General features: G+C 39.2%; 1 protein-coding gene across 2 annotated transcripts in view; it reads right to left on the bottom strand.

Annotated features, from left to right (window-relative positions):
* The window catches only part of gba2 (glucosidase, beta (bile acid) 2), a 54278-nt gene extending 29641 nt beyond the window's left edge, over positions 1–24637 (bottom strand). The window contains exons 1-8 of one of the 2 annotated variants that reach the window (XM_060829671.1): positions 24368–24637; positions 22088–22179; positions 21644–21759; positions 18056–18274; positions 14823–15062; positions 11269–11371; positions 4119–4272; positions 1300–1425 (exon numbers count right to left, since the gene is read on the bottom strand). In XM_060829671.1, the coding sequence (XP_060685654.1) occupies positions 1300–1425; positions 4119–4272; positions 11269–11371; positions 14823–15062; positions 18056–18274; positions 21644–21759; positions 22088–22179; positions 24368–24576 (1259 nt within the window). In that variant the 5' untranslated portion in view covers positions 24577–24637. The remainder of the gene's footprint in view (positions 1–1299; positions 1426–4118; positions 4273–11268; positions 11372–14822; positions 15063–18055; positions 18275–21643; positions 21760–22087; positions 22180–24367) is intronic. The other variant, XM_060829679.1, reaches the window with a different exon arrangement.
* Positions 24638–25348: the final 711 nt, after the last annotated feature.

Raw genomic sequence — 25348 nt, 5'->3', positions numbered from 1 at the left:
ATAGTTAGTTGCAATGTTGAATTAGCTAATCCTAATTAGACTCAGCAAAACTGAAAACAAAGGGCTGCTGTTTGTAATATAGTCCATTGTCCAAAACTGGGCAGTTTAACAGTTATATCAGGCAAGGACAGACTCCAAAATTCAGTTTTCTAGGCCGAAACATTTAGTTTATTTGGCTAAGGTAACATAAGAAATTTGCTGTTCCTATAACTTGGGAAAGAAATAGTATTCTCTCAAGGTCGGAAGAATAGAAATTAAAGGGGGAAAATATGTATTTAACATATTTCTCAGTTGAGAAAATAAAGTTTATGTATTGCATTAGGATCTGAAAGTTTGATTTTTCAACCTGTTTTTGGCAGCCTCAATTTCTTTTTCAATGAAACAAAGAACGGCTGATGCTCAAAATCAGACGAAATCAAAGTCTTGGACAAACTCAGCAGATCTGCCAGCATCTGTGGAGTAACAAAAGTCAAAATGTTTGGTCAGTGCCAGGGGAGGACAGAGGGGGAGACAGAAAGGGATTTCTGCTAAAATCGAGAGATTAATACTGAGTAGGGTGCTAATGAGAAGTGTAAATGGGTTATTGGAGTCAGGATTTAGGGATGTGGGCATAGGCAACAAACCTGGAGGTGTCTGTTCAAAATCTGAAATTGTTAAAGCCAATGTTGAGTCCCAAAGGCTACAAGGTACAAAGATGAGGCTGATGAAGGGCTTATGCCCGAAACATTAGTTCTCCTGCTCCTCAGATGCTGCCTGACCTGCTGTGCTTTTCTAGCACCACACTCGAAATAGAAGGCTGCCAGATCTGCAGGGTTTCTCCAGCACTTCGTTACTTTTGCTCCAACTCTATTTTTCCAAACAACAATGGTTCAATAATCTTTTTCATATAAAGTTTAAGTGAGACCTCATTTGTTATTTAGTGCATAATGAACAGTCAGGAGAATAAATACATAATCAAGAACATGCCATTTTAATTGTACATTCACCAATTTAGTTCCACTAAATAATGATAAACCAATAACAATTGTAAGTTCTGATGAGATCAACATTCAACCTGCATTTTAGGCTGCACAAACAAATATTTGATTGAAGATGCATAAAATGCTTGCACTGTGGAACATGTAGGGGACAAAATTAGACAACGCATATTGTTTCACTGTCTTCTAAACAACTGATTACAGGTGGTTTAAACATTAGGAAGTGGATAAAATGAATTATCCTATTTTAAAAAATAATAGCAAAAGGACAAGTTTATATGTAAAATCAAATTTGTCTTATGCTTAACTTTGCACTATTTACCCATTTTCTAAAATTGGATGTTGCCAATCATCAATCTTTTGTTCCCATTGCTTGTAATGCGTTAAGGAGTAGTGACTCAAAGCAGGAGCAGCATCTCCACTTGTCCCAAAAAAACGTGTGTACCACCTAGAAACAAAATTTAACTAAAGTTAGCAGCATACATCATTACCAGAAGACTTTAACTTTCTCTTAGCAATATAATAAATAATCCCAATATACATTTGAACTCCACTCTTAAATGCTGATGAAACAGTTGAAGCCCAAATATCTCAAATCTGAGATGGCAGTTACCAACTTATATTCCTCTTCAAATTATTGTGCCATATATTAGGATTGTTGTAATAAAATATTAATGATAAGATAAATAAGAATGAACTTATATGATATATTTGGAAAAGTACAAAGGTTGCAGAACATGCAGGTCAGACATACATAAAGAAATAATATTTTGGTTAATTTAAGGCAGTTTTGTTCTGCACTGGTATTACCAGGTTTTTCCATCATGGGTCCTGTCACAGGCAACAAATCAAACATCAAACTTTCTGGTTTGTGCTGAATGACTTATTAAAACCTAGCCCAAAGTAATATAAAATGTAAAAATACAAGGCTGTAGCTGATCAAGGAGATAAAAAAAGTTTTAGGTATGCACAATAAAGTGACCATTAAAACAAAAAATTGCTACAAGTACTGACTATTCTGTAAAAGCCTTTGGCCAAAACAAAAGTATGAATTGAAGTGTTTCCAAGGGTTTTTGACTCTGGAGTTCGAATGAGTCATCCTACCATGGAAACGTGCAGTAGTGGGTATAATTCTGGACACCCTACCGTCAAAAGGATATGTACGAGGAATTTATAGAGGAGAGCAATCAGCTTTCAATGGGAAACAATGAAGACATGCAAGTTTTAACACAGTAATGGCAATGTAATGAAGCTTGCCTGCTCCAACTGAGCAAAAAAAAAAGAGTGAAGGAATTAGTACAACATGAATTAATAATTTTAAATCAAAAAACGCAGAAATATCAATTTACTATGAGACATGTGGCTACAAAGACATGGACAGTTAGGGACCATCAACATCCTCATTTTCACGAATGGCAGACAGTTGAAATTGATGTGGAAATGGTAATTGATAGGATGTGAGAACTTATAATGGATAAATCAACAGTACCAGATTGGATACATCCAAGAATACAGAGGGATAAGAGGAAACTGTGGAAGCACTGGCCATAATTTTTAAAACATCGCCCTGTGAGAGAAATCTTGAGAGCTACAAATGATACGCTTGTTCCAAATAGGGTGTCAAGAGAATCCCAGTAACTATGAGCTGTTGAGTTTAACTTCAGTACTGGAGAAGTGGAGAAATAGTAAATTGAATAATGTTAATAAGTCATTTGTGCAAATGGAATACTTAATAAATGTATTTTCTTAAGGGCAGATCATTTTAAAATAATCAGCTAGAGTTTTTGCTTCGAGGTAAAGGATTAATGATAGTCATGTTGATGTAGTGTCCATGGACTTCCCAAAAGTCATACATCAGTGTCACGTAGCCGAATTGAACACAAAGTTCTCGCTTCATGAGATAAAAGGGACAATGGCAACATGGATACAAAATTGGCTGAGTAACAGGAAAGAGCCCTGATAAATGGACGCTTTCTTTGGGTTGAAGGTAGGTTTGGAGTGGAGATTACCAGATTGTGTTGGGACACTTGTTTTTTGGATACTAGTGTCCTAGACTTTACTGAAAAGGCACAAGCTCAAAATTTGATGATGATACGAAATTCTGCAGCATGGTGAACGGTGAAGAGGGTCATCTAAAATTTCAAAAAGGACAAGTTGGTCAGATGAACAGACAAACAGCAGATGAAGTTCAATATGGAAAAATATAAAGCGATTCATTTGGTCAGGAGAATATGGACAGAAAATAGATAACAAAAATAGTCCAATCCAAATGGAGATACAGGAGCAGAGTGACCAGAGTACAGATACAGACAGGTCATTGAAGGTGGCAGGATAGGTTGAGAGGGGAGCTATTATAGAAAATGTAGCAACTTTAGTTTTATTTAAAATAGCATAGAATATAAGAGCAAGAAGGTTACATTTAATATATAAAACACTAGTTCAGCCACAACTAGAGTCAACTGTGTCAAGCTCTGGGCAGCACACTTTAAGGGAAGGTGTGCAAAGAAGATTTGTGTGAAAGTTACTTATCCCTGGAACCATCAGTTATGTAGATTAATTGGAAAGGTTGGGACTGTTTTTCGTCAAGTAGTGAGAAATAGAGGGTTCTGGCAGTTGATAGGGAAAGGTGGTGCCACTGAAGAAATTATTAGAATAAAAAAGGCACAGATTTAAAATATTTTGCAAAAGTAGTAACGGAGAGAGAAACTTTTATGGGGGCGATTAGGATCTGGAATATATTGAGGGTGGCAGAGTCAAGTTCACATGAGGCATCAAAGAGGGAATTGGTTAATTGAAAAAAGGAAGAAAAAATGCAGGGTTATAGGGAAAAGTCAAGGAAATGACCCAATGTATAGTTGACTTGGAGAGCTGGCGCAGACAATGGGCCAAATAAACTCCTCTGTCATAAAACTTCAGAAATGTACATACAGTCCCTTAAGAAAGTTTTTGTGGGTGGGGGGAAATAAATGTATAAACATATCTTGGAGAATTTTCCCTCAGGAGATTGAAATTGGTGCAGACCAAATAATGTAGACAACTGGGTCAAAATTGCCTTTGTGCTGGACTAATCTTTTTTTAAGAAAAGGTCTGGTCTGCATAGAAAAATGGAAGTGATTTTTCTTCCTGTTCTACTTCTCTTACCTTGCATGCTCTTTTTCCCTTGATCCAAAATGGATCTTGGGCATGTCCCACGCAAGACAGAACTCAACGACATTTTGCTTTCGTGCTGGCACAATGCAGGTAGTTGCAATAGCTGCTGCAATGACTTGCCCTTTGTCTGTCTGTTTACCTTTTCCTAGGCACATAAAAAGGTGGCATGCTCAGTTCATTGTTATGTGGATCAAACCAAGAAACTTGTGTGGTACTTGGCGGGTGAAAGATACTGCCACCATTCCTTTTTTTTGACTTAACAAGATATAGTTTTGTTTGCATGAAAGCAAATAGGTATATAACTTAGTAAAAAATATTTAAGACCAGAGGGAAATAAATGACATTTCTGATTTTCTTCACTGAAGACTGTTTTGATATATTGTGGGGAAATTAATGCAGTTTCCAACATTAGCTTATACATCCTCCCTAATAAAAGTTGGTTAGTCAACCTATCGGAAGAATGCCATTCTGTGGACAATAAGGACAGTTGCATTGTGATAGGATTATGGTTATATGAAAAGCACATATTGATAAGCAAAATAAACATTTGAAACAGGCTTGGGTCTGCTAGAAGAAGCTTCCGTTAAAATATACATTCTGCATAACAACAGACAAAAATATCTAAGATTTACAAAAGCAAAGATATTAAAAATCAAAATTGAAAACTGAAAATGCTAGAAATACTCAGCATTCAGGCAGCATCTGTGGAGCTACGGAAAGAGATAATGTTGCAGGTTGCTAATCTTTCACTGGAGCCAGGAAATGTTAGATATGCAATAGGTTTTAAGTGAAAGGGTGCGTAATTTGGTAAAATAAGAAAATGAATTATATGTAATAAGGTAGAACACATGAGATTAAATAACAGAAGAGTTTGTGGTGTAAGGCCAAAGGGAGTCAAAACGTGAGAAGGACTAAAAGGGGTGTCTGGGGATGTCAATAGAGTTAGAGATGTACAGCATGGAAACAGAGCCTTCCGTCCAACCTGTTCATTCCGAAAAGATATCCCAACCCAACTTAGTCCCACCTGCCAGCACCTGGTCCATATCCCTCCAAACTCTTCTTATTCATATACTCATCCAAATGCCTCTTAAATGTTGCAATTGTACCAGCCTCCACCACTTCCTCTGGCAGTGCATTCCATACACGTACCACCCTCTGCATGAAAAAGTTGCCCCTTAGGTTTCTTTTATATCTTTCCCCTCTCACCCTAAACCTATGCCCTCTAGTTCTGGACTCCCCGACCCCAGGGAAAAGACTTTGCCTATTTACCCTATCCATGCCCCTCAATTTTGTAAACCACTATAAGGTCACTCCTCCGACATTCCAGGGAAAACAGCCCCAGCCTGTTCAGCCTCTCCCTATAGCTCAAATTCTCCAACATCCTTGTAAATCTTTTCTGAACCCTTTCAAGTTTCACAGTTGCTGTTCTAAAGGAGAGAGAAAAACAGGAAAATAAAGCAAAACTAGCAAAGAAAATGACTTCTGTTTGGATTTTATGGTTGGAAAATAGTTAAACTCAATATTAAGGCTGGTAGGAAGCAACAGGCCGAGATGCTGTTCTTTAAGCTTGCACTGATTTCCATTGGAACACTGTTGGGAGGTTAAGGATAGGGAGATCAGCAAGAGAGCAAGGTGGACAATAAAATGTCAAAAAATCAGAATCTTGGAATCACACCAGTATGCTGTTACACTCCACCAGTGAGACTTGAATCAAGGCCTCCTAGCTCAGGGGTAGGGACACTACTAATGTTTCAGAAGAGCACTTCTGCATCATCGGGTATGTTTGGTGTTGCCCCTCGCATGCACCCCTGCACTCTTCACGGAGCCAGAGTCAAATGCCTGTCATTGATGAGTAATGGCAGAATGAGGAGATGCTGGCTCATGGGGTTGGCAATTGAGAGAATGCAATTCTGCTTTTTACGGATGCACAGTCGAGCTACTAGATCCATTCGAAACTTCTCAGTGAGCATGGTGGTAGTGCTAGTTAACACAATGGAGGGTATTCTTCAATACGAAGATGGAATTTTTATCTTTACAAGGAATCTACAGTGGTTACTCTGACCACTACAGTCAAAGAAGTGCATCTGTAGCACACAGATAGTTGAGGCCATTAGTTCCCATTTTAGCTGTAGACTCCGTTGACACAGCATGGAAACAGACCCTTTGGTCCAACTTGTCTGCACAGACCAGACATCCCAAACTAACCTCATTTTATTTACCAGCAGTCATCCACATGCCTCTAACATGGGTAGCCCTGCTTGGAGCAGCTTTTGTTGCCTATCCCTAATCGCCCAGGAAAAGGTAGTGTACAGTTGTTCCCTTGAACTGCTGAAGGCAGTTCCTGATGAAGGGCTTTTGCCCGAAATGTCAGTTTTGCTGCTCCTCGGATGCTGCCTGACCTGCTGTGCTTTTCCAACACCATTCTGATCCAAAAAACTTGAACTGCTGAAGTCCACAATGATATCAGGGAGGGGTTTGCAACATTTTTACCCTGCAACACTGAAGGAATTGTGATTTGTTTCCACATCAGGACAGTGTGGCTCGGAGGGGAACTGTTTCCATGTATCTGCTGCGCTTAATCTTTTAATTTGTCACAGGAAAATGCTGTCTAACAGCCTCGGTGAATCACTGAATTGCATCGCATAGATGGTACATACTGCCGCTGTTGAATGCCAGTGCAGGACAATGTTTGTGTATGTTCTGGCAATCAGGTGGGTTGCTTTGTCCTGGATGGTATCAAGAACCTGGATTGTTGTTGCAGGTGCACCCATCTAAACAAGGAACATTCTGTCACATTGATTTTTGCCTTGTAGATGATGGATAGACTTTGGGATGCTGGCCGTGCGTGAAGGGGGAATTACCCACTGCAGAGTTCATAGCTTCTGACCTGCTCTTATAGCTATTTATATGTGGCTAGTCTTGTTCAGTTTCTGGTCAATATCCATTCCTATGATGTTGATGTGGGAGGATTCAGCCATGGTAATGCCAGTCAATGTCAAACAGTATTGGCCAGACTTCTGTCTTGCTGGAGATGGCCATCGGCAGGCAAACATCACCTGCCACGTATGTGGCCAAACCAGAATAGTTTTCCACATCATGGTTCATTTGAACAATGAGTGCTTTAATATGTGAATTATAGCAAGTGATGCTAAACACTTGGCAATCATCAGTGAACATCTCCACTTCTGACTTTATGGTAAAGGAAGGGTCATTTATGAAGCAGCTGAAGGTAATTGAGACTGGACAGAAAAACTCCTGCACGGATGTGACACCCAACTATTTTCCTTTGTGCTAGGTAGGTCTAGGGCTCAGTTAAGTATGGCCTTGAATGTAAAGGACAGTCACTCGCATTTCACCTCTGGAATGCAGAGCCGAGGCTTCCAAAAGAGCCATCTGCAGAAATAATATAGCTATGATTTCCTGAACTCCTTAGATTCAGGAATAAAAGCAGAAAGATCTAGAGAGTCTCAGCAGGTCCGGAAGCATCTGTGAAGAGCGACACAAAGTTCACATTTCGAGGATAGAATTACTCCTCTTTGGAACACTGGAATTCCAAAGAAGAGTCATAATGTCCTCAAAATGTAAACTTTATTTGTGTCTCCATAGATGCTGCCAGACCTGAGTTTCTCCAGCAATTTGCTTTCATTTCAAATTTCCAGCATGCTCGGTATTTTGTTTTTCCTCAGAATCAGAAATATTTCAGCTGGAATTTGGCAAGATGCAACGCAGCTATTCAAGAAAGACAGGGAGAAAGATAACTATTATAGACCAGATAGCCCAATATCGATGAATATATACAAGAAAGTACAGTACAATTTGAGTAAGTCAACATGGTTTTATAGGAGGGAAACGTTGTCTGACAAACTTAGAATTTTAGGATGATGTAATTCATAGGGAAACCAATAAATGTAGTGCTCCTAGATTTCCAAAAGGCATAGTTAGATGCCATATACAAAGCTTAGGGCAGATGGTGCTTTTATCTTTTGGGGGGGGGGGTTGTGGAGAGAGAGGTGGTTAGAAAAGGAGGAAGCAAGGGAACATATTAGCATGGTCAGATGATTGGTTAATGGGACATTTTCATATTAGCAGGTTGTGCCGAGCAGAATATTACAAGGATCAGTGAAAAAGCCTCGGCTATTTATGTACTATATTAGTGACTTTGGAGGGACACCGAATAACATATCCAAGTTAGCTGACAATACAAAACTAGAAAAGACAAACGATAGGATGCATAAGGGCTGCAAAAAGACAGTTTCAGTGAAAGAGCAACAAGGTGGCAGATGGAGTACAGGATAGGATACGGGTTGCAACAGTTCAAGGCAGCAGCTCACAACCACCTTCTCAAGGGTAATTAGGGAGAGGTAATAATGTTGCTCACATCCTACAAATGAATAATAAAAATACTCCCCTCCTAAGAGTACTCTGAGTGTCCATGCGCAGCAAGGGCTGCAACAGTTCCAAGAAGGCAGCTCTTCACTCTCCATGTCAGGGTAATTAGGAATGTGTGATAAACGCTGGCCAAGCTAGCTGTGCCCATATCACAGGAACGAAAAAAAAATTCAGCTGAGTTCTCCCATTTCCATACATAAATTCCTTTCTGACTCATCATCCCTGCTCCTTTCCACCCCCTCCCCCCAATTTATGTCTGTAAAGACGTGGGATTGACAGCTAGCATAAAATGGGTTCTCTTTAACTGCTTCCTTTTGTTTGCTTCTTCACTGTCTCCAGATACATTCAACTTAGTTTTTCAATTGTACTTTCTTCCTGATATCCAGCATAAGCACATATTGTTTTTACCTTTTTTTAAAAAAAAATCCTTTGTCATCCAGAGAACTTTGGATCAGTTTGTCCAACTTTTCCCTTTTCAGTGAATATACCTTACTGTCCTCAAATTCTTTATTGAAGGCGGTTCATTGATCAGTGACCATTTCTCCTGTCAATGTCTGATTCGAGCCAGGTCCATTCTTACCCCATTCAAGCTAACTTTCCTCACCCTGGACTATTCTTAGGCTTCTACAGCAGTTATCCTAAACCTTATAATACAATAGTCGTTAAACCTTTCTCTGCTGATATTTGGAATGCATATTACAAGCTCAATCAAGTGAGTGCGCCAAAATGAGAAGCCTGCCCATTGTGGAAAAAAAAATTAAGGCTTTGAGCTAGCTGAAAGCCTGTTAGTGGGAGGTACCAACTGGAGAAAATGTTCTTGAAATAGTATAGCAGAGTAATGTAAATGTCTTGAAAGACTGGAAAGCAAGCAAAAAAACATTCATATTGAAGCAGATGGTACAAAATAGGTGAGCTTGATGAATGAATGTTCTTCCTAAAAAGGGTGATTCTGCTGGAAAACAAGTAACATTGTTCAATATGAAAAAAACAAGATGCTGGCATCAGAGTTTGCCAGAAAAGGCTGATTAAGAACTTAGTGCTATCAGTTATTAAAGCATTAGTTGATGTATTTAACTGTAAATACAGCTCTAAATTTGAAATTGATGACATGGCAGTTCTTCAAAAATTACTGTCCCACACAAAAAAAAAGTCAAGAATACATGCAGCCTAAGTATTGCCATTAAACATTCTTGCCTTGTTTACCTAGGGACAAAAACCAAGGATTAGTTTTGTGCAAGTTACAGTCTCACCCATATGCATAGCATTTGGTTCTTTTTTTTCATATGTCACCCAAGAGTTGAGTGTGCGGTTTCCTCTTCTCCCCCAGCACTGGACAATATTGTACAGGTTATACCTCTAACACAGCAGCCTCAGGACCTGGTCTTTACCAAACTAGAGAATTTGGAAGACCACGAAATTCTGCCAGGGTCAGTACAAGAGCTTTTGAACATGTTTAAAAGCATTTTACAGCATTAAAAAATAATGGCTTTCATCTCATTTTAATACAGATAAGCTCATATACATGATTTCCCTGCCAGAACAATTTCAGTTGTTTTGTCAATGTCGCAGTGAACAACCCTGCTGCTTTACATGAGTATAGACGAGGTGAAATTACTGTGGATGCCAGACCAGAGAGATTGCTGGAAAGAGCAACAAACTTGTCCTGAAATCAATTAGGTACGCTGTAAGAATTTTATTGTAAATTGCATTCCAATCACTCCACAACATTATAAAAGCTTTTATTAACTATTGGCATTAGAAGCTAAGGTTGCAAGCAAACTTGCAGCTGATCTTGATGTTGTCCAGGATGGAAATGACATTTTGACTGGTTAGACTGTATACAGTCTGTTAGAACTGTAATTTGACACCCAAATTCATGAAGCATAGAAGATTATTGTGCTTGTACAGCAAATAACTGAAAATCTAATATAATTTTATAATTCACCAAGAGGGATATGAACATAAAATTGAGAAGACTGCTTCAATCATATAGGGTGTTGGTGACACTACAGAGAGAGTACTGTGCACAGTATCAGTCACCTGATTTAAGGAAGATACATAAATGCATTGGTAGTAGTTCACAGATTTATCAGATTAATAGTTCAGATTAATAGCTAAAATAAGCAAAAGTTGGGCCGGCTAGGCCTGTATCCACGAGGAGTCACTACATTAAAACAAAAAGGTAATCAATTTAAAATAGATGAGGAAATGTTTTATTTTCTCTCCGAAAGGGTCTTCTTGAAAGGGTGGTGGAAACAGAGTCCGTGATTATGTTTAAGGTAGGGGTACAGAGTTTCTGGTCAAGCAACGGATTTAAAATTTAACTGGGGTAAGCAGGAATGCAGATTTGGTTACAGATCAGCCATGATCTTATTGAATAACAACAAGCTTGGAAAGGTGGAAACGCCTGTTCCCTGCTCCTTGCAGCCCTGTATTTTTCTTTCCTTTTCAGATAATTTGTCAATTTCCTTTGAAAGCCACAATTGTTTCTGCCTTCACCACACACTTAGGCCTTGTATACTAGGTAAGAAATTCAATATAAGCATATAAATCTGAAGGAGAGTTTTTGTGCTTGTGTCTATTAAGGCAAATGCCATGTAATTTTAATTTTAGCATATTCAACAACTCTTATTCAAACCTAAAATAATTTTATGATGTAACAGAAATAAAGTTGGCGTGCCCATTTTCAGAAGGAAATGCATTTATAAAAACACAAAGAAAGTCACATTAAAAGTAGTTAACATACAAATACCTGGTAGAGAATCTAATTTCCCATCCTGAAGCAGATCTTTCCAGATTTCTTGTCCCATGCCATTCGGGTTAAATTCAGTCTGGTGACTAATTACTAAACCTTGCTGTTTAAGAAACCAAATTGAATTCAAATTAGATTCAAAACTACCTTTACACTAAATGTATTCAAAATGTATTTACACAGAGGTGTCTATGCAGATCAAGAATCTAACAGAAGGCATAAACTCTCAATGTTGCAAATCTATATAAAGCAGGACATCTCTTCCAACCTTAAGAAATATGGCTGCCAGAATTTAAAAAAAAACATATTTTGCCATCTAGTTACACCAAACTAATCAATATTTTACAGCTAGCAAAGAAAAGACATCATTTAAACATTGCTGAACAATTACATACAGAATCTGCATTTGTGCTAATTTCCATTGAAGTCAAAGACGTTTCTTATATTCATTATCCAGTGTAAAACTGACTGCTTTAACAGTGCAAATACACTTTATAAAGTGTTTGATTGAAAGATGATAGTGCACGTGAATACAGTTACAACAGCATATGAAACGACTAGTAAGCAAGGAGTCCTGACCAATATACAATAAGATCAACGCAGTTTGAGAAATTTAATTCAAACCTAGGAATTGGAAATTGTAAAATGTTGACATTAGTAAAATACTTCCTTAATAAGGAAGTTGTCCAAATATCAACATGACTCAAATTAATTCAATAATGTTCTTCCAGATGGAAACTTGGGGCCTGATTCTAATTCAAAGAATTGTTTTTAAATTTATCTGTAAATAAAATCAGGCCTCAGGTGCCCTTATCCAGTTCGATTTACGTGTAACTAAGATCCCACAGAATAAGTGGCTGTTTACTGCATTCCAATGTCACCTAGCAAGCCACCCTGTTGTATTAAACAGCTGCAGCAGCCCATCACCATCTCAGGTGAAAATAAATGCTCACCTTTTATTTTAAAAACAAGTGTGCAACCGGTGTAAAGTAGCCAACCACCAAGCATCATTTTCCATATGTAGCAGGCAAAAAAAAATTAGATGAAGTAACAAGAGGGTTGCACAGGTTTTGGAAAGGGTACCATTTAGATTCACTAGATCACCAGGATTAAGAAAGGTAAACTTGAAAAATAGGTTTTATATCCCAGGAATCTCGAAAATCATGTTATTTAACTGGGAGCTGCATAATGATCAAAGTACTGAGGGAAATAATTTTCCTTGTGGTGTAGTTCAGAAAAAGCAGGCATTTAAACTAAAAACTTAGAGTGAGTGTTTAGGAGAGATGTCATAAGGAACTTCACTCAAAAAAAAAGAGTAAATTTGACCATTTTCTTTCCAAACATCTGTTCAGGCTAGGTTGAATTAAAACTTTAAATGGAGACCAAAAGTTTATAGTTAAATGTATTAAGGACTTCAGAACACATGAATGTAAATGCAATTAATATACTAATCCATGATCTAACTGAATGACAAAACAACCTCAAATAGCTTACTCCTGTTGTTCGAGTTGGAGGTCAAAATATCTGCGGTTAACAGTAATGATTCATTTCTGTTAAAAAGCCAAGATGTACACTGGGTACAAAAAAAATTGAGAAACAGCCAACAGCAGCTGGTAAAAATTGTAATAAACTGAAGCATAGACCATTTTCATAGCAGATGAGTTACCATCACATAATGACAGCAAGTAAAGGAACTGTGCATGCACTAGCAGTAGGTCAGAATTTTCCCTTAAGATTAGCTATTTTCCAATGTAATTCCTGTATTCAAAAAGGGGAGGCAGAAAGCAGGAAATTACAAGCCAATTAGTTTAACTTCCACGAGAAGAAAAATATTAGGAACTATTAAAAGGTAATGTAAAATGAAGAATGAGATAAGCTCAAGGTAATCAGGCAGAGCCAATATAATGTTTGCCAAAGGGAAATCCTTTTAACGAATTTATTGGAGCTTGTTTAAATAAATATACTGTAGATAAAGGGGAACCTGTAAGCATATTGTACTTAGGTTTTCAGTTAAGACATTTGATAAAGTGCATCAAATTTACTGCAGAAAATAAAATCTTGCAGTATTGAGGTAACATGTTTACATGAGCAGAAGTTTGGTTGGCTAAGACAAAAAAAAGAGACTCTGAATAAATGGATCTTCTTCAGGCTGGAAGGACATCACAAGTGGTGCCACAGGGGTTAGCATTGGGGCTTCAACTCTTTACAATTTGTATAAATCATTTGGATGAAGGGAGCGAAGGTATGGAAGCTAAAATTTTTTCAGACCACTAACTGAAAGTTACCCCCTTATTTAATGCAAATATCTGACAAAAGAAGTGGGGGAAAAAAAAAGAAACTGCCCATTATGGCAAAAAGTTTAAGAAAGCAATGTACCTAAATGGTGAGAGGTTGCAGAGCTCTGGAATGTAAAGATCTGGGTGCTAATGCATGAATCACAGACATTTAGGATGCAGTCCAGCAAATAATCAGGAAGGCTGGTAGAATGTTATAGTTCATTGCAAGGGAAATTCAGTGCAAGAATCAGAAGGTTATGTTTCAGTTATACGTGGCATTGATGAGACTACACCAGGAGCACTGTGTACAGTACTGGTCACTGTCCTTACAGGACCATGTGAATACATTGGAAGCAGTTCAGAGAAGCTTTCCTAGACTAATACTGAAGTTCAAGAGTGGTGACTTAATTGAAATATAAAAAGATCCTGAAGGGACTTGATTGGGTGGATGCTGAAAAGATGTTTTTTCTGGTGGGAAAACGTAGAACTAGGGGTCTTAGTTTAAAAATAAAGGGTCACCCATTTAAGAAAAATAAAGAAATATTGTTCGTATAACAGGATTGACTCTTTGGAATTCCATTCTTTAAATGGGAGCAATTGAAGAATCTTTAAAAATATTTAAAGATAATAGATTGTCATGGAGGTGAAAGATTACTAATGGTATGCAGGAATGTAGAGGCAAGGTTAAAAATCAGATCAGCCATGACCTTATTGAATAGTGGGCAGGCTCAAAGGGCTGAGTGGTCTACATTTATACCTTATTTATTTGGTCTATGCCTCAAACATAGAAAGATATGTTTGGAGCTATAGTAGGCCATTTGGCTTGTTGAGCATGATCCACCATATATTATTATTATGACTGAACATTTAACTCTGTCTGTTCTTGTTTCCCGCTCCCCCCCCCCCCCCCAAAATATCTCTTGATCCCTTAAACCCCAAGGCGAGATTTTTTTCCTCTTTGAAATCAGATTGCTTTGGCCTTGACTGTTTTCTGTGGTAGTGATTTCCACAGGCTCATCACTGTCTACATGAAGAAATTTTTCATCTCAGATATAAATGTTTACCTCAGTTCCTTAGACTGCGACCTTTGCTATTGGGAATATCCTTCTTCTATCTACTCTACACATTCTGAGGCAACGCATTCATGCTCCGAAATCCCTTTCATAAAATGGAATTTCATTAAATTTTTCTCCATTCCCAATGACCATTTTAAAATTGATGCCCTACTTCCACCAAGTTACACTAAACTCTGGAACAGTAACAACATAAATCACTAACCTTATGTCTGGCTGAAATTGCCATTGTATAATTATTTACAGGGGCAGCATGATGCAACAACACTCCTGAAATGTGCTCTTCTTCTTTATTGAAATGGAATGGCTCATTCCAGTGCCCGCCTTTCAGATCATCCTTGGTTCCAGTACCATTCCTCAGAGTAAACATAAGCACAACCTCCAGGTCCTCTTCATTTTGGTTTTCAATTTCCCATATAAAGACTCCAACTGGCAAACTAGTGTCCTACAAGGCAAGTGAAATGCTCGTCAAATCCATTCCACATTTCTTTTGTCTATTCAACTGAACCTTTCACAGCTTGCAATTAGAAATCCAGTTTCATCTTTGATCCCCATTCAGACTATTAAATTTGTGTTGTACTCTGACTAGACACCAGCTATTATTTTTTAAGAAAATTGACAAAACATGAGATTCTGAATACTTAAAAGAATAAAACCACAGAATTCCACAATTTTGAACAAATAATAAAATTATACAAAATTAGAACAGCAAGACCTCCCACAATAATCATTTAAATTCTAATTTTCAAAATTAACCAGAAGTACGAACGAACAGAAATGACTTCAAATAGCAAACATGGTCAAGACAAATCCCATGGACATTTCAGCAACCCCCTCAAAATATTATTAACATTTGTGTGTCATGAAATTTCATTTAAAGTTTACAAGAATATCCAATATTTCACATTTGAAGATCTAAATTCAAAAGCAGTGACATCACAGATGGCCTCACTCTCCCAACTGGGACTCTGTCCCCCTGGAATCTGGAAACTGCACTCTGACATCTACTCACATCCACAACTTCTGCTGGCCCACAGATGGCCACGTTCACAAAACTGCACTGTCCTTTCATCTCTTGGAACTCTAAAATCGTACTTAGCTGCATAACAGAAAAACTGCTCATTGGCATTGTTCACCCTGCCCCCACAGCTGCGCTGAACTATTAATACCACATTGCTTTGCCATCTAGTTGGCATGGACGAGTGGACGAAGGGTCTGTTTCCATGCTGTACATCTCTATGACGCTAAGTCATGAGTCCCAACTACCCCAATATACTTGCCTAGACCTTCCTGGAAGTCCAACTGTTCAAACGTTGCATAACATCTTTTCTGGTGCCGCTGGCCCCAAATACCTTAGCAATTAGCAGTTGAAAGGTAGTTCTTTCTTCTCGAACTGTCTTGAGCCAACTGATTAAACTGACAGGGTGGTAACTCTTGTTCTAAGCAACCAATGAAAATCCCTGTAACTAGTCTAGCTCTTGTTCCTAGGCAGTACTGAATATAGCTAACATTTTGGAACAAATATAGCAAAATCTCTGTTCACTGAATGTTCAAATTTCCACAGATTGCTGACTTCAATAATATAAATTGCATTCAAATAAAGGAAGATTTAATCACGTGGCAGCAAGACAAAAATCAGTAATCTATCAGGAGAAAAAACTGAATGGCATTAGACAGCACAAGAGAAAAGTCATGAAAACAGTAGAAATAGTACCAAGAGAATTTTGTACATCGGATACCAGCATTACACAGGAATACTAATACAGACAAAATTGCAGAAACTTCAGTAAACGTTTTTAAAGCTAAAGATAATTCCTTTATTGTTCAAAAAAATCTAAGGGATACAGTGAGCGTGTGGGTAAGTGGAGCTGAGTGCACCAAAAGATCAGCCATGATCTTATTGAACAGCAGAGTAGGCTCAAAAGGGCCGCACGGCCTACTCCTGCTCCTAGCTCTTATGTTCTCAACTCACTACCACCAAGGGAAGTGGGGGAAAATAACGGAAAAAGATTATTGCTATAGGGAAGTCAATAGGCATGATTTATAAATAATTTTCTTTATAATAATAAAGCAGAAAGATGCTGTATTAAATCAAGACCAAAAGATTTGTTACTTTTAAAATGTTAAAAGGTGATAATACTTTGAAATAGTTGTGCCTTGTTCCACACCACTGCATTTGACAGTGTTTTTATATTTCACCAATAACAGCAAGATGTTCAAAAGGGAGTTTTAATAGCAGATCAGAGAATTAAAGAAAAGTTATGAAAAAAAAGGGCAACTAACCTAAGTGAATCCCAAGATCTTCTGTATGCATGTAAATAATAAAAAGGGTGGCTTATGCATTAAGGTGGAGTCAAAGTAGAGATATTAAAATGAATGTCATATGTCAAAGGAAAAGATGTTACCAAGATCACAACAATTGAAGATGCATTCAGGGATACCGAAGGAGTAGAGAATGGAAATTGCACTGGCCATGCTCTTTCACTCTTGCTTGTACACAGATGATAGTGCTAGAGGAAGAAATTATAACCATTTTTGAACAGTGCTTGCAACGATAAGCACAACAATTACAGATCAGCCAATTAATTTTAGTGGCGGGAAAGATTTAGTTACATGTGGATTAATTAAGAAATATACGTTGGCTGTTCCGAAGAGAAAACAACAGTTGTTTGAAGAGTTAGCATATGGTTAATGAGGATATCTTGTACGGCACAAAGTTGATTTTCAAACGGAATTTAATACAGCACCATACAGATCTGAAGATCAGTCTATTCCATGAATTATAAAAGGAATAGCAGCAATGAGAGTATAAAATTGGCTGACTGACAGAAATATTTTATATTTGGAGAAAAACATTGTGATGGAATTCTTCAGGGATCAGAATTGGAATCCTGGTTTTACACAATTTACATCCGTGATTTAAATCTTGGCGTGCAGAGACCAATTTCAAAACTTGTTGATGGCACTGCACTAGGAAGATTTATAAACTGGGTGAGCATGACAACATACAACTTCAAAATGACACTGACAACTGCAGGGGTGTGCAGAACTGTGGCAGGTGAAGTTCAATTTGGAAAAATGAAAAACTATAGACTTGGATGCAAAAAACATGAACAGACAGTACAAACTAAAGGGCATATCTCGAAGAGGTGCGCAGGAGCAGAGAGACTTTGATATACATGTACACAAGTAATTAAAAAAGGTGGCAGGGCAGTTGGACACAGTAATGAATAAAGCATACACTCTCCGATCCTTTATCAATTCCTAGATGATTTGAGAAAAACCTGTATTTGCACAACTTGACGCAGAGGCCATTGATTTCTGATAAATTATATGTCATAAATTGTAAATAAATTTAAATCTTAGTCATAACTCATCTTTCCAAAAAAACTTCCAGATCATATAGCATAATAACATACTGCTAACAATAATACCAACCATATAATTATGCGGAATAATTGGAGATATTTGCCGACATGTCAAAGTTACATTTTGCCCCGGAAGTTTGTAAACCGTCCATGCACGTGGATAAAGAGCATGGTAAAAAGCATATTCTCCACAGTATCCCCAATTCCAACACTGCAGCTTGTGAGGTCTCTCAACAGAAAGTACTTGTTGATAAATAGTCTGTCCATTCTTTCTTAAGCAGACAGTAAACTGGGAACAACAGAAATCCAGTTAAGTGTCATCATACATCATATGGGTACATAGTGTCGAAAATTTAATAATTAGTATTAAAAAAGGTTTTAAAACTTGCTTCAGACACTCATGTAGCAATCGGTTACCTTGTTTTTCAGGTGTCTGTTTTGGTTACTATGGGAAAAATACAAAAATTGTACCATCCCAGCTGTGACAAATTATGCCATTAAAGGAGGATTTTACCATCCTGATTCTCTTGGAGAGGTATTGTAAACCTGAAGCAGAGATGTTTGCTCTATTGGGTTTTGTTTTAAAATTATACAAAAAAAGCATGAGTGGGTGGAGTCAGGCACACACAGACCAAGAGGTTTTAGTTTTGCTTTTAGCTGAAGTTGGAGTTTTAGAGCTGAAACAGCAAGATACAGCTCTCTCTCACCCTGGTGCTAGATTCATTTTTCAGTTTTTCCTTTCTCTTGAACTGGACATAGCATGTGAGTGAATCCATTTTCCCAAATTTTCATTTGCCAAGGCTATCTATGGGATGCTGCTATTTTGGAAAATTTGACAAGTAGTAAAAATAATATATTATTTTGCTAATAATTTCATTAGAGTTAAAGCTATGCCAATTTTGTTTTTGGATTTTAACTGCGGTGTAAGAATAAAGTGCGCTTTAATACTAGTAGTTTGATCAATTGAATCACATCTGGAATGCAGTCTCTTACACTTGCCTTCAAGTAAGATAAATGCTAAGGTCTAGGAGAAGTGAGGACGGCAGATGCTGGAGATCGGAGTCGAGCAGTGTGGTACTGCAAAAGTACAGCTGGTCAGGCAGCATCCGAAGGGCAGGAGAATCGATGTTTCAGGCATAAGCCCTCAAAGTTAGGGTCTAGGCTACATATTAGTTTTGAGGAGGTTTGGTCTGGTCCATAACTCAGCTCAGAGTGGCATGAACACAAGCAAAGTTGGCAAAAGGTTAACGAACTAAGATAAATGTGGTACATTTCATTTAGAAATCACATTAACCTGAGCTCTTTCTGCATCTCAGCACCACATTTCTAACAAGGTCCGTTCAGAGAATACAAAATTATTCAGAGTTTCAATCTTATTTACACAGCTGCAGTTAATAGAAAAATTAACATTAAACACCATAAAATAATCCAAATTTCAAAAAAAGTTTTGAAATTTGAAATTCTGTAGGGGCTCTACAGCAAAGTAAATCAATACTCGCAGCTTTAACATACAGCAATGATATAAAATTTTCATCACCTCATAGGGCCACATACACAATTTTTACTCAACAATACATTATACAAAAAGTTCCTTCTTTTAAAAAAAACTAGCTCAATGACCACCTTTGAGCAAGTGAAACCAATAAGCAGGAACTAGCCCCAAGGTTTTAAAAATATGGTCAAAAATAGGAACATAAAAAACAGTAGTCAGCCAAACAATCTCTTTGCCTGCTCCCCCACTAAATTAGATCATGGCTTGTTAAAATACTCCATTGCTCTGCTCAATCACCAAATCTTTCAAATTCTGCAGAAGCCAAAAATCATTGCTCAGGTGTGAATATTTGTGATAGCCTATAATCTCCTGCAATAATAACTTGTGCTGTGATGGTTGACTGTATACATCACCTGATGTAGCTGAGGAACTTCACTTTGGCGTAACTGCTTTTTCCTCAGAGGGAGACAATGGTCCGAGTTGCATGGCTTACTAGCTTCCAATTCCCCAGGGCCTTCTGCTCTGTTGTAAACAGGTCCACCCACTCCATTCTCAGCACCTCTGCACAATCCTTTGGTGCCTTCCCATGAAATCACGGGTGTAACATCCGCCAACTTACCTCCTCCCTCCTCATCACCCAAGGCCAAATACATCTTCCAGGTGAAGCAGTGATTTACCCATACTTTATTCTATCTCGTCTGCTGTATTTGCCGTTCAGTGTGGTCTCTTTTACACTGAGATGAAACGCTTTACGGAACACCTATATTCTATCCCTGAAAATAATCCAGAGCCTCCAGTTGCCTGCCACTTCAACACCGTGTTCCTTGGCCAACATTTCTGTCTCGGGTTTGCAGCAGTGTTCTAGTGAACTTCGCCAAGCTCAAAAGATCAGCATCTTGTATTCAGCTTACAGGATCCTGCAGCCTCTGGGACTCCACATTGAATGCAATAACTTTAGAGCACAATTCAATTTGTTTGCTCAGCCCACACCCAGTCCTGTTACCACATGGGTTTCTTTCAGCATAGCCAACCATTTTCACATGACTTTGCTTTTGGCATACACTACCCATTCCCTGCTACCCTCGGCTCTCACTATTAGCTTCTCTTCTGTCCTGGCCTGATCCATAATAATCTCTCTTTCAGTTCTGATGACAAATCATCAGACTTGGCATATTAACTCTGCTTTCTTCCCAATCATGTTGCCAGACATGCTGGATTTATTTTTGTTTCAAGTTTCCCAGTTTCTGCTTGCCATGTCCTTCAAGCCAACATTCAGACAGTCAAGGCCATCAGTGTCAGTCATCTTTATATCTCATTTGCAGTGTTCTTGCAGCAGTTGAGAGCCAGTGGCCAATCCACTGCACAGAATGTAATTGGTATGCAACTGTAATTCATCCAGTAAGTATGGCTAAGCTCATGTTAATGACCTTGAGCTACCAAAAGACACCAAGGATACATCTGAGAATGCAAAGATAGAAACTCTTCAGTCTTTGGTCCTGCCTAGCAAATGACCTCCAGATCTTACCAGTGCACAGCAGTATGCTATGAACACAGGATTAGCAGACTCAATTGGGATACTGTTGCTCCACACTCTTACTCACAGTTATGATGTTGAATCTATTTGTTGATTTCAATATCAATGACTGATTGCTGATGAGAAATAATTGGAAAAAAATTGTTTTGACACAAGTCCACATACTTAAAACACATATTTCTCAAGACTTCTGCAAAAATGAATTACTCCACAGCATGTTTATGAAGCAGTTAACAAGCACTGTGTGGAACCTCAACTGAATAAGCATCAACATGACTGTGGCTAAGGGAGATCACTCAATGACCTGCAGGCTCCAGTAAAACTAAAAATTAATTTAGCATTAAATGGAACGTTCTCTTATAGATTAAAATGATACCCAACTAAATGTTTTTCTAATTAACTCAAATTTTAGGAAAGAAAGACCAGCTGGGTTATCATTACTGAAAAACAGAAGCCTAATCACTAGTTTAGTTTTCTTACATTTTTATTTACACAACTAGTAAGAAAAGCACATTTCAAAAAGAGAAAATTGAGAATTTCTTTTTGGCAACAGCTCAATTTTACAAGGGTATTCAAGGACAATACCTCTACTAAGTTTCACAGCAGCCTTACTTCCACAATCAAATACATACCTGGTTCTCAATCACAGTGTCATAAGTGTACATTCCTGGGTTTAGCTGCCATCTGCAGAACTCCCCTCGCCATCCCCTTGTAATGGAACCCCCTCCAAACCCACCTAGTGGAGCGCCTGAGAAGAAAAATCAGGTTGATATTTTGACTCCACTAATTCACCATACTTTGAGATCAAAATTCTTCCTAATCTTTGCACATCAAAAAATATGGTTGGTAGCCTAATTACTTGGTTAAAACTAACAATACCTCTATATTTGTCTTAATTCCTTGCACATACACCAGCTATACAGTGGATAAGCAACAATTCTTCTATTGACATTTACAGGATTAAAATAATCACTATTATTCAGATGGCAAAACACTGGAAATTCTAACTATACAGTAGTCTCAAAAAACCTTCAAATTATTGAACCACATTTATAAATTTACTCATTTGCACTTACCATAAATCTGACGCAATGGAATAGAATTAAAAGTGTCAATAAAAGGTGTCTTCTTTTCTATTCGAGTTTTTCTGTACCACCATTTCAAATAACTGTTCAGAAATAGAATTGTGGTACATAATGACTGACAACTAAACAACAGCATGAATCGTTTACAGAATTCAGTTTATAATACAGCGTAACCCTCATCTGACCATACAGAATACTAAGTCAACTCCAATCTTCACTTGAAACACAATTTCAAAAAGCTTGATCCGATCATTTTAAAATTATTCTTTCACCAAGGTGAGCTGTTAGGAAAGCAGCTCCAGGACTTTCATCCAACAACAGGAAACGAATGGCCATGTCAGGATGGTGCAGTTTCTATAGAGTACACACTGCTACAACTGAGGTGGTAAATGGAGTTCCAAACAAGTGAAGGCATTTGGCACGCTTGCTTTTATTGGACAGTGCATTGTGTTGGGAAGTCATGTTCTGGCTGTACAGGACATTGGTTAGGCCACTTTTGGAAAACCTTGTTCAGTTCTACTCTCCTTCCTATTGGAAGGATGTTGTGAAACTTGAAAGGGTTTAGAAAAGATTAACAAGGATGTCGTCCAAGTTGGAGGGTTTGAGCTTTAGGGAGAGACTGAGTGGGCTGGGGCTACTTTTTCTGAAGCATCAGAGGCTGAGGGGCGACTTTGTAGAGGTTTATAAAATCATGAGGGGCATGAATATGGTGAATAGTCCAAAACTAGAGGGCTAGATTTAAGGTGAAGGGGGAAATATAAAAGGCACCTAAGGGGCAACATTTTCAGAGAGTGGTGCGTGTATGGAATGAATTACCAGAGGAAGTGTTGAAGGCTGGTTCAACTACAATGTTGAAAATGTGTATCTGAATAGGAAGGGTTGAGTGATGATAGATAGATTCCCTACAGTGTGGAAACAGACCATACAGCCCAACAAGTCCATACCAACCTACCCAGACCCATTCCCCTACATTTACCCCTGACTAATGCACCTAATGCTACAGGCAATTTAGCATGGCCAAATCACCTAACCTGCACATCTTTGGATTGTGGGAGGAAACCGGAGCACCCAGAGGAAACCCATGCAGACATGGGGAGAACATGCAAACTCCACACAGACAGTTGCCCGAGGCAGGAATTGAACCCGGGTCCCTGACACTGTGAGGCAACAGTGCTAACCACTGACCCACCATGTCACCCATACGGGCCAAATGCTGGCAAAGTGGATTAGATTACAGTTTGAGAAGATTTGTAGCTCAGGTTGAGGTTCAGGTCGTACGTTTACTTGCTGAGCTGGCAGGATTGTGTTCAAAACAAACCTGCCAGCTCAGCAAGCAAACTTACAAGCAGGACTAGATTAATTATAGGCATGGATGAGTTGGACCCAAATTGTCTGTTTTCATGCTGTAACCTCTGTGACTCTGACTCTGTCCTGGATGGAGCCCAGTTTGTTGAGTGCTGTTGGTGACATGTTCATTCCAAGAGAGTGGAGTGTATTCAATCATACTCCAGACTTAAATCCTGTACGTAATGGACAAGCCATGGAGACATTAGATAAGTTATTCAACACAATTTAGAGCCTTTGATCTGCTCTTCCAGTCACTATATTTATATGACTAGCCTACAGTAATTTCTGGTCAATTGTAACCCACAGGATATCGATACTGTGGGAATTCAGTGACGGTAATGCCATCGAAAAGCACCGGAAGGTGGTTAGATTCTTATTTGAAGACAGTCGCTGCCTTGCAGTTAGCGAACAACATGCAAAACTTCCTTTTTTTTTTACATAACCAAGTTCTTGGTTAAGATCTTACGCAGTGTTACTGGGAGAATGGGGCAAGGTGCAAACTGCTCTTCCAGAGACTCAGCAGAGACTGGCAAACATCCTCCTTGTGTGCTATCTACCAGGACTGCAGTTCACAGTTAGTGCATTATATAATCCAAATGGCAATGGAGACCATTTAAAATCTTTCAGGGTAATAGCGAGCTATTGACACTAAGCATTCCCCCCCCCCAGGTTTGTACAGGGACTTCAGCCCCTTCCCGGTGAGTGGCAGGTGCTATATCGCGGTAGTGAGCAGACAGTGTCATCTGTTATCAATACCAGAGAGAGCAAGGGAAGGGAAATTACCCAAATACACAACAACAAACAGCATCAAATCCCAGGCCGGGCATATCAGCTGAGAGTCAAACACCAATTCCATCAGCACTCAAAAACGCTCCAAAGCAACAGCCGGGGCCTTTAAACCGCCAGTTGCGGGCCCTCACTCACCGGATCCCCAGGCCCAGGTGGTCAATCATATGTGACATGGAGACATCGCTGGCCTCGAACGGCTTTCTCTGCTCCCTGAACTGATGGGCCAGGCAGATCCTCCAGCCAAACCGCGGCACACCGACTCCCTCCGGACTGCCGCCCGCGTATTCCTCCATCAGCTCGGTACTCGGGGCCTCCGCGGTGCCCATCTTCCTTCCGCTCCTCATACACGGCACCCAACTGCCGCACTCAACCTGACCGGCTGACGCCGACCTTGTACTTCGCCCCATCCTGTTCCGGCTCCTCCTTCCGCCCCACTCTGCTCCTCACCTCTTTCAGCACTCTCTTCACCTTCCGCCCCGCACTGTCCCTCCCCTTCTTCAGCCCCCCCGTTCTTCACCTTCCGCCCCGAACTGTCCCTCACCTTCTTCAGCCCCCCCGTTCTTCACCTTCCGCCCCGCACCTTCTTCAGCCCCCCCAGTTCTTCACCTTCCGCCCCGCACTGTCCCTCACCTTCTTCCGCCCCGCACTGCCCCTCACTTTCTTCAGCCCCCTCCCCTACTGTTCGTCACCTTCCGCCCCGCACTGCCCCTCACTTTCTTCAGCCCCACCCCGTTCTTCACTTTCCGCCCCGCACTGTCCCTCACCTTCTTCAGCCCCCGTCCCGTTCTTCACTGTTTAGGCGGGGCAAAAGTTCACGCATGTGCCTTGTGGGTGACGGCGCTTTGTGACGGGTGCGCATGCGTGCCGCTGGTAATCAGAGGGACTACCCTGAAGTTACAATGAGAGCTCAGGCAGCTAGTTCAATCAGAAAAAACCTCTGAGGTAGGAAGACCAGATGGGCTGAATTACCTTCTCTGCTGTAATTGTCTATTAATTTAATGGAAACTGAAACAAACTTCAAACGAATTTGAACCAGAAAATGTTGGAATACACTCAGCAACTGATTCTCACAGAAATAGAAAATAAAGTTTACATTTCAGGGATAAGTTTATCTAA

This window comes from Hemiscyllium ocellatum, chromosome 1, assembly GCF_020745735.1.
Source record: "Hemiscyllium ocellatum isolate sHemOce1 chromosome 1, sHemOce1.pat.X.cur, whole genome shotgun sequence".
NCBI classification, from domain to species: domain Eukaryota; kingdom Metazoa; phylum Chordata; class Chondrichthyes; order Orectolobiformes; family Hemiscylliidae; genus Hemiscyllium; species Hemiscyllium ocellatum.
The sequence above is the reverse complement of the archived record's forward strand: the minus strand, read 5'-3'. Positions and strand labels throughout refer to the sequence as shown.